The sequence below is a fragment of the Oncorhynchus clarkii genome, chromosome 11 (genome assembly GCF_045791955.1).
Source record: "Oncorhynchus clarkii lewisi isolate Uvic-CL-2024 chromosome 11, UVic_Ocla_1.0, whole genome shotgun sequence".
Classification (NCBI taxonomy): Eukaryota; Metazoa; Chordata; class Actinopteri; order Salmoniformes; family Salmonidae; genus Oncorhynchus; species Oncorhynchus clarkii.
The window spans coordinates 32,452,307-32,461,490 of NC_092157.1; the positions used below are offsets into that span (position 1 = coordinate 32,452,307).

Genomic DNA, 9,184 nt, shown 5'->3' on the forward strand with positions numbered 1-9,184 from the left:
TGTGTGTGCAATGAAATGGAACCCTCTACATATTTTAATGTAGAGCTAGGTCTAATTCAATCATTCGTCCTGAATGTAAATCTGCATTTTACCATTATTTTTGTCCTCTGACAAAAAAAAACAATTCTGCCAAGTGATAGGATTATAATACAGCCTCAAACTACCTTTTATATCAGGCTAAAGCAATCTCCAGGAGGTAGGGATGCACTTTAGTCTGGTAACTTTAGACTCATACATTAGATGTCTCCCAAATGGCACCCTATTCCCTATACAATGCATTGGGAAATTATTCAGACCCCTTGACTTTTTCCACATTTTGTTACTTACTTATTCTGAAATGTATTACATTATTTTTTCTCTCTCTCATCAATCTACACACAATACCCCATAATTACAAAGCAAAAACAGGTTTTCAGAAATGTTCACAAATTTATAAAATAACTGAAATGTCACATTTATATAAGTGTTCAGAACCTTTACTCAGTACTTTGTCGAAGCATCTTTGGCAGCGATTACAGAATCGAGTCTTCTTGGGTATGACGCTACATGCTTGGCACACCTGTATTTTGGGAGTTTCTCCCATTCTTCTCCGCAGATCTTAAGCTCTGTCAGATTGGATGGGGAGCGTTGCTGCACAGCCATTTTCAGGTCTCTCCAGAGATGTTCCATTGGGCTCAAGTCCAGGCTCTGTTTAGGCCACTCAGCGACATTCAGAGACTTGTCCCGAACCCACTCCTGCATTGTCTTGGCTGTGTGCTTAGGATTATTGTCCTGTTTTAAGGTGAACCTTTGCCCCAGTCTGAGGTCCTGAGTGCTCTGGAGCAGGTTTTCATCATGGATCTCTTTGCACTTTGCTCCGTTCATCTTTCCCTCGATCCTGACTAGTCTCCCAGTCCCTGCCGCTGAAAAACATCCCCACAGCATGATGCTGCCACCCACCATGCTTCACCGTCGGGATGGTGCCTGGTTTCCTCCGGACGTGACGCTTGACATTCAGACCAAAGAGTTCAATCTTGGTTTCATCAGACCAGAGAATCTTGTTTGTCATGGTCTGAGTCTTTTAGGTGCCTTTTGGCAAACTCCAAGCGTGCTGTCATGTGCCTTTTACTGAGGAGTGGCTTCTGTCTGGCCACTACCATAAAGGCCTGATTAGTGGCGTGCTGCAGAGATGTTTGTCCTTCTGGAAGGTTCTCCGATCTCCACAGAGGAACTCTGGAGCTCTGTTAGAGTGACCATCGGGTTCTTGGTCACCTCTCCAACCAAGGCTCTTCTCTCCCAATTGCTCAGTTTGGCCGGGCAGCCAGCTCTAGGAAGAGTCTTGGTGGTTCCAAACTTCTTCCATTTAAGAATGATGGAGGCCACTGTGTTCTTGGGGACCTTCAATGTTACAGAAATGTTTTGGTACCCTTCCCCAGATCTGTGCCTCGGAGCGCTACGGACAATTCCTTCAACCTCATGGCTTGGTTTTTGCTCTGACATCCACTGTCAACTGTTGGACCTTATATAGACAGGTGTGTTCCTTTCCAAATCATGTCCAATCAATTGAATTTACCACAGGTCGACTCCAATCAAGTTGTCGAAACATCTCAAGGATGATCAATGGAAACAGAATGCACCTTAGGTCAATTTTGAGTCTCATAGCAAAGAGTCTGAATTATTATGTAAAAAAAGGTATTTCTGCTTTTATTTTATTTTAAATTTGCCAAATATTCTAAAAACCTGTTTTTGCTTTGTCGCTATGGGGTGTTGGTGTAGATTGATGAGAGAAAAAAATGAAATTCATTTCATAATATGTAAGTAAGTAACAAAATGTGGAAAAAGTCAAGGGGTCTGAATAATTTCCCAATGCATTGTATAGGGAATAGGGTGCCAATTGGGAGACATCTAATGTATGAGTCTAAAGTTACCAGACTAAAGTGCATCCCTACCTCCTGGAGATTGCTTTAGCCTGATATAAAAGGTAGTTTGAGGCTGTTTTATAATCCTATCACATGGCAGAATTGCTTTTTTGTCAGAGGACAAAAGGAATGGTAAAAATTTTTTTTTTTTTAATAAGGCTGTAATGTGGAAAAAGGGAAGGGGTCTGAATACTCTCCGAGTGCATTACTTTGGAGCAGAGCCTACAGCATGGGCCCTCGTAAAAAGTAATGCACTACGCAGGGAATATGGTGCCATTTGGAACATAGACATTGTTATATGTACAAAGTATACTTTATAAACCGGTTGCCAACAGTGAGAGTTCTTGGGTTTCAAAACTGAGAATGAGCTTGAAATTAGATTGAAGAATGTGGTCTAACTAAGACCAAGGTTGACTGTTTCCTAGCTACTGTGCATTGTCCAAAAAGCCCTCTATGCCAAAGGGTACTAAATAAGGAAAAGAAAACAATTTTGAGATGCAGCCTAATTTATATTCTCTTTTATCTGAGGATAGACATTCTGAACCATTTCTTCACTGATTTCAGTTTGTTTCTACTGTATAATATTTGTGTTACTACAATAAGCTGAAGAATAGGAGTGTTTTCAGTGTGGGTTTTTGTCTTAGTGACAGTCATTCAGAGCCAATCTTTTCCTGGTCATCTCACACAGTCCGGCAAGAAAACGAGCAGTGAACCAAGTCCTTGCGTTCATTTCACAGTTGGGAACAAATCATTTGAGAGTAAGGTAAGAAACTACAGTGGGCATGGTTTCTGTAGATAATTGTAAAGTATAATTGTAAACATCATATTCCACTCCTGTTCTTATGTTGATTCTATTATTTTCTATTACAGCATATTTTATTCTATATGTGTTTTCTTTAGATCCGCCATAAGACCAATGAGCCCATGTGGGAGGAAGCTTTCTCCTTCCTCATCCATAACCCCAGGAGGCAGGAGCTGGAAGTGGAGGTACTGCACACTTTACATACATTTTTCATCATACCACAACTGGTAGGTGATCTATTTGTATACATGTACTAGATGTTTTTTATGTTTTTGCTTGGGTCAAACATTGAGTTTACAGTAAGTGTATGTGAATTATAGAATATCTGATGTTACCCCTTTGTTGGCTTGCCTGTCGATGTCCAGGTGAAGGACGACAAGCACAAGTGCAACCTGGGTAATCTTACAGTCCCCTTGAGTGGTCTATTGGTGGAAGAGGACATGATGTTCACTCAGCAATTTTCCCTGAGGAACTCTGGACCCAGCTCCACACTCAAACTGAAGTTGGCACTCAGGGTAAGGATAGACAGTGCCCCAAAATGGCACCCTATTCCCTATGTAATGCACTACTGTACTTTTGACCAGGGCCCATAGGAATCTACATTGTAGGGAATAGGGTGCCATTTGTGACGCAACCATATTAGACCTGCTGTCTATTTTCTTAAGTTACTTATTGAAGTGTGTAAAGAAAACGTCCTATCACAATGTACAGTATAGCGCTGTGCTCTGTTCTTCTGTATGTCAGGTTCTGTTTCTGGAGAAGCAGACACGTGCGTCGGAACAGCCCTCCTCTGTCCAAGTGAGGAAAGCCAGCGTGGTCAACCCCACCTTCCCCTCCCAGAGACTCTCTACATCGGAGTCACCTCTTTCCCCAGACACCAACCCCCCAACACCACCAATGGAGGCCGCCACCTACACCCTCCATCGCAGAGAGGAGCAGAGGGAGGAGCTGTACGCAGGCAGCCCCATCAGGAGCACCTCCAACCTGAACACCACCATATCCAGCTCCCAGAAACACCTGCCCCACAAGGACTCCATGGCCAGCCTGGCTTCGGACATCTCCCTGCCCTTCGCCACCCTAGAGCTGCAGCAAAGGCTCAGGCAGCTACAGAAGTAAATAACACACACGCACACAATCACTATCATGAGGTAAGGTACATGTACAGTGGCTTGCAAAAGTATTCATCCCCCTTGGCGTTTTTCCTATTTTGTTGTATTACAACCTGTAATTTAAATTGAGTTTTATTTGAATTTCATGTAATGGACATACACAATAGTCGAAATTGGTGAAATGAAATTTAAAAAATAACTTGTTTTTACCGGAAAAGTGGTGAGTGCATATGTATTCACCCCCTTTGCTATGAAGCCCCTAAATAAGATCTGGTGCAACCAATTACCTTGAGAAGTCACATAATTAGTTAAAGAAAGTCCACCTGTGTGCAATCTAAGTGTCACATGATCTGAGTGTATATATTAATATACACCTGTTCTGAAAGGCCCCAGAGTCTGCAACACCACTAAGCAAGTGGCACCAAGAAGACCTAGGAGCTCTCCAAACAGTTCAGGGACATAGTTGTGGAGAAGTACAGATCAGCATTGAGTCATAAATACATTTCCAAAATGTTGAACATCCCACGGAGCACCAATAAACCCATTCTTAAAAAATGGAAAGAATGTGGCACCACAACAAACCTGCCAAGAGAGGGCCAGGCAAGGAGGGCATTAATCAGAGAGGCAACAAAGAGACCATAGGTAACCCTGAACGGAGCTGCAAAGCTCCACAGCGGAGATTGGAGTATCTGTCCACTTTAAGTCGTACTCTCCACAGAGCTGGGCTTTATGGAAGAGTGGCCAGAAAAAAAGCCATTGCTTAAAGAAAAAAAAAGGCAAACACGTTTGGTGTTCACCAAAAAGCATGTGGGAGACTCCCCAAACATATGGAAGGTACTCTGGTCAGATGAGACTAAAATTGAGCTTTTTGGCAATCAAGCAAAATGCTATGTCTGGCGCAAACCCAACACCTGTCATCACCCCGAGAATACCATCCCCACAATGAAGCATGGTGGTGGCAGCAGCAGGGATGTTTTTCATCGGCAGGGACGCTAAATGCAGGGACATTTTTGAAGGAAACCTGTTTGTCTTTGAGATTTGAAACTGGGATGGAGTTTCACCTTCCAGCAAGACAATGACCCGAAGCATACTGCTAAAGCAACACTCGAGTGGTTTAAGGGTAAACATTTAAATATTTTGGAATGGCCTAGTCAAAGGCCAAAACTCAATCCAATTGAGAATCTGTGGTATGACTTAAATATTGCTGTACACAAGCGGACTTTGTGGGGGTGAATTATTATTCACGCTCAGGTTCTCTTTTTTTTGGTCTTTCTTGTTTGTTTCACAAGAAAAATATGTTGCATCTTCAAAGAGGTAAGCATGTTGTGTAAATCAAATGATACAACCCCACTCCCCCCCCCAAAAAATATATTATAATAAGAAAAATGCCAAGGGGGTGAATACTTTTGCAAGCCACTGTAATCCCAAATCTGTGCTGTGTTGTGTTTTCAGTGGGTCTGCCCCTAGTCCATACCCCATGGGGGAGATTCAACTGACTGTCCGTCACAGCTCCCAGAGGAACAAGCTCATCGTGGTGGTGCATGCCTGTCGGTCAGTCAGTGGCCTCACATAACACACTAGACCAGCCACATACAGTATAGGCCAGTTTCCTGGGCACAGATTAAGCCTAGTCCTGGACTAAAAAACATGCTCATTGGAGATTCTCCATCGAAAAATCCTTAGTCCAAGACTACGCTTAATGTGTGTCCAGGAAACCGCCCGTCTGTGTTCATCTTAATTACCACATGTTCAGAATTTACTCTGTTCAGATTTCAATGTGCCTGACGGACCCCATGTATATTTTTCCCTCAGAAACCTCATTGCGTTCGCCAAGGATGAATCAGATCCTTTCATTCGGATTTATCTGCTCCCTGACAAGAGCCGGACAGGCCGGAGGAAGACCGGCACCATAAAGAAAACCCTGAACCCTGTGTATGATCAAACGTGAGTTCTGACTGACTGTCACTGTAGGCCACAACCATAGAATGACATATAAAACTTAGAAGTAATAGTAGCACATTGGATCTCTATGGCCACCACCTACATTATGCAACCTTTTCACAACCATCAAAATAATTCACAACGTCATCCATTGGATTCATTCATTACCCCGGTATCACTGCAGTAGGAAATCCTCACTCAGAAATAAAGGAGAATCCTACAGTGTGCTTTGTTCGTCTGCAGGTTTGAGTTTAGTGTGTCCATGGTGGAGCTGCACAGGAGAACTCTGGACATCGCTGTGAAGAATGGAGGAAGTATACTGTCCAAACACAGAGGACTCCTCGGGAAGGTAGTGTATCCTCACAAAATATAATGTGTCCCCTTTTGACTAGACCCTATGAACCCTGGTCAAAAGTAGTACTTTCTATTGTGGGATTAGGGTGGCATTTGCACTTGAAAAAAGAACGTGAAGGGGGATACCTAGTCAGTTGTACAACTGAATGCATTCAACTGAAATGTGTTTTCTGCATTTACCCAACCCCTCTGAATCAGAGAGGTGCGGATGGCTGCCTTAATCGACATCCACGTCTTCGGCACCCGGGGAACAGTGGGTTAACTGCCTTGCTCAGGAGCAGAACAACATATTTTTTTTACCTTGTCAGCTCAGGGATTCAATACAGCAACCTTTCGCTACCCAAATAAAGAAGCATGAGGAATGTTATCTGATTGTTGTTGACTCTACCAATGCTACTTTACTTATTGTAGGTGATTGTGGATTTGAGTGGTGAGGATATATCCAAGGGCTGGACGCAATGGTAAGATGCTCCTTCACCCAATTTGTGTTGTCAGCTCTGTGCTGTATTTGTGTTAACATTTGATATACATTTTATTTGGTTCAATAAACTAGGTTGTTGTTCATTCTATGGTTGTATCTTCGGGTGTGAGCAAATTGCTATAGAAATCCTGTGTATGTATTATATTTGTTGGTCACATTTTAGTTTTAAGCCATTGCCATTTGTTGCCCCACTGGTGTCTTGTAGGTATGACCTCACTGAAGATGGCAGCCGCAAAACGGTCCAGGCATAGAGAGGGACATAGGAAGACCTTCACCTCCATAATCATAAACACACATCCTGCTGTTTCAACCCGAGTGACATTCAATTCAAAAAGGCTTTATAGGCATGACAAAAATCTAATTTTGTATATCCAATTGACATTCATAGAAACACACATCACTCTGCTTTCATTTAGTGTTATCACTTATCAAAGGGGACATCATTTTCATTTTCTTAGTTTTTTTCCCCTTTCATTTGTGTTTTATATCATGTTGACGCATGTAGAGATACAACTTGAAGTGTCGCTGTAACGTGCTGTTCCTGCACTATTGAAAGACGTCAAAGTTTCACAAAATTTTCCTGATTTTGGTTAATGTGTCATAAAGCACATTTACTGCCTTGTTTTCTAACTTGTTCAGTGTTTATAAATGCATAAATGGACTAAATCGTTTTCATTGTTATTTGTTACTATTGAAGGAAATGACGTTGGAATCCTATTTGTTTTCTTTGACATTGAATGGACTGCATATCTATTGATGTGACTGTAATTCTCATCAAAAGGACAGATATTGCTACTATGGAAGTTACAAGATGTAAACAAGGATGACCAGTTAATTTGTTTTATATGTTTTTGTCATGCAGTGTTATTTGGTCTATGTTTACTTTTGCCTATTTTCTTCATGCTAACGGTAATCAATGACTCCTACAGTGATCAAAAGTCCTACCACTGGATTCACATTTAAATAATATATATAAAATGATTGTTCAGTATATTCTATACTGTATATTTTCAAGGATCCAGTGCAATTTAGAATTATGTTCAGATGAAGGGGTATGTCAGGGCGGGGATATGTTCTGCTCTGGTGTACATGAATAGTATATCTAAACAGATAAGAGTTTGAGTTTGTTTATCGTACTAAATCATTTGTAAATGAATAGAGGACCATATATGAATGGTCTCTTACACCAGACACATTATGCCATTTTTCAACAAAAAAATAAATAAAAATTATTTTGTGGAATGATGACAAATAGGCTACTCCTGTACGTATAAGCCATGCAATGCTGTTTTTATCTTGAAACACGTTCATATTATGCATTACAAACATCTTAAATACTCTGTCAGTTATCTTTCCTGTGCCTTAACATTAAACACCTTCACACTTACTGTACAAATGTACATGAAACATTTTAAGGAATCAAGTTCTCACATGTGGAATAAGTATATTCATGGTTTGTTTTGAATAATAAAAGAGATGTTTCTCTTTAATAAAAAAAAAAGGTTAATTTAAAGTTATGTGTAATGACTAGATTTCCCTGTGAAAATTTGACTGGTCCTAAATACATTGTAAGCCTTTGTGAGACTTTCTATGTCTGAGAGTATGTATCTAACTAGGTCCTTGTTTTGCTGTACATAAGCTCCATCTAGTGGTTTTTCAGACGACGTTCTTTTAATTTATAACTACTTACTATTGTGTTACTTTATCATTTAAAAATAACCAATACAAATGAAAGAGACACTAACACAATGTGTGTGTGTGTGTTTACAGATTACTTTAAAGGCCCGGCCCAGAGCAGTCAATCTTTATTTTCTATATAAGGTTGAAATAAAACTGTGAAATTGTCAAAATGATGATCACGCCCTTTTAGTGTAAGAGCTGTTAAAATAAATTGCCTGACATTCCAGCCTGTTTTGGTGCGATTGAGTTTTGGCCTGCCTGGTGACATCACCAGGCGGTAAATTAGTTATTACTCCAAAATCAATAACATAAGTAGCCTTGCTCCACACTCAAAAATACTGCTTAAATAAAGTAGGCTATACAGTCAAAGATGGTTTAGTATGAAAATCCCTCGCGCAGGAACACCTCATCGAACTGCGCTTGTGCTTGCCTTCCACTCAAAAGGCACTGCTTCGATATAGTTACTTTTGACGAAAATGAAAACGTGTCTGTTTGTCACATTCAGGAGTTTTGGAGTAATAACATGTTCAGCTACTTACGACATTGGCTCAAATCTAGGTTGTACCTTCATACATCGAAAAACTAACGCCCTCCTCACTATGGCTTCAGACCCCAAGGCAGACCTACCCAGCCCTTCAGACCCCACTTATGGGCTCTGCCTGGCCAGAGAGGGGGGGCACTGATAATGGGGTGGCTTACTGTTAGGGCCCACTTTAGCAAGTGTTGACGTTATTATTACCCTGCTCCAGGTGCCCAGGTTCCCTGAGCTGTTGCGGGTAACCACAAGCAATATAGTTCATGGGCGGCAAGTAGCCAGTAACCGTAAGTCATCCCCGAGCTAAATAGTTGAAAAATCTGTCGATGTGCCCTTGAGCAAGGAGCTTAACCCTAATTGCATCTGTAAATCGCTCTGGATAAG

At 41.2% G+C, this 9,184-nt stretch overlaps 1 protein-coding gene across 6 annotated transcripts in view; it reads left to right on the forward strand.

Annotated features, from left to right (window-relative positions):
* LOC139420706 (extended synaptotagmin-2-A-like) overlaps positions 1 to 8,098 on the forward strand; it is a 37,713-nt gene extending 29,615 nt beyond the window's left edge. For all 6 annotated transcript variants that reach the window (XM_071170934.1, XM_071170938.1, XM_071170939.1 and 3 more), the window contains 9 exons: positions 2,587 to 2,661; positions 2,799 to 2,885; positions 3,066 to 3,215; positions 3,445 to 3,812; positions 5,262 to 5,360; positions 5,622 to 5,753; positions 5,994 to 6,099; positions 6,516 to 6,565; positions 6,791 to 8,098. In XM_071170934.1, the coding sequence (XP_071027035.1) occupies positions 2,587 to 2,661; positions 2,799 to 2,885; positions 3,066 to 3,215; positions 3,445 to 3,812; positions 5,262 to 5,360; positions 5,622 to 5,753; positions 5,994 to 6,099; positions 6,516 to 6,565; positions 6,791 to 6,836 (1,113 nt within the window). In that variant the 3' untranslated portion in view covers positions 6,837 to 8,098. The remainder of the gene's footprint in view (positions 1 to 2,586; positions 2,662 to 2,798; positions 2,886 to 3,065; positions 3,216 to 3,444; positions 3,813 to 5,261; positions 5,361 to 5,621; positions 5,754 to 5,993; positions 6,100 to 6,515; positions 6,566 to 6,790) is intronic.
* Positions 8,099 to 9,184: the final 1,086 nt, after the last annotated feature.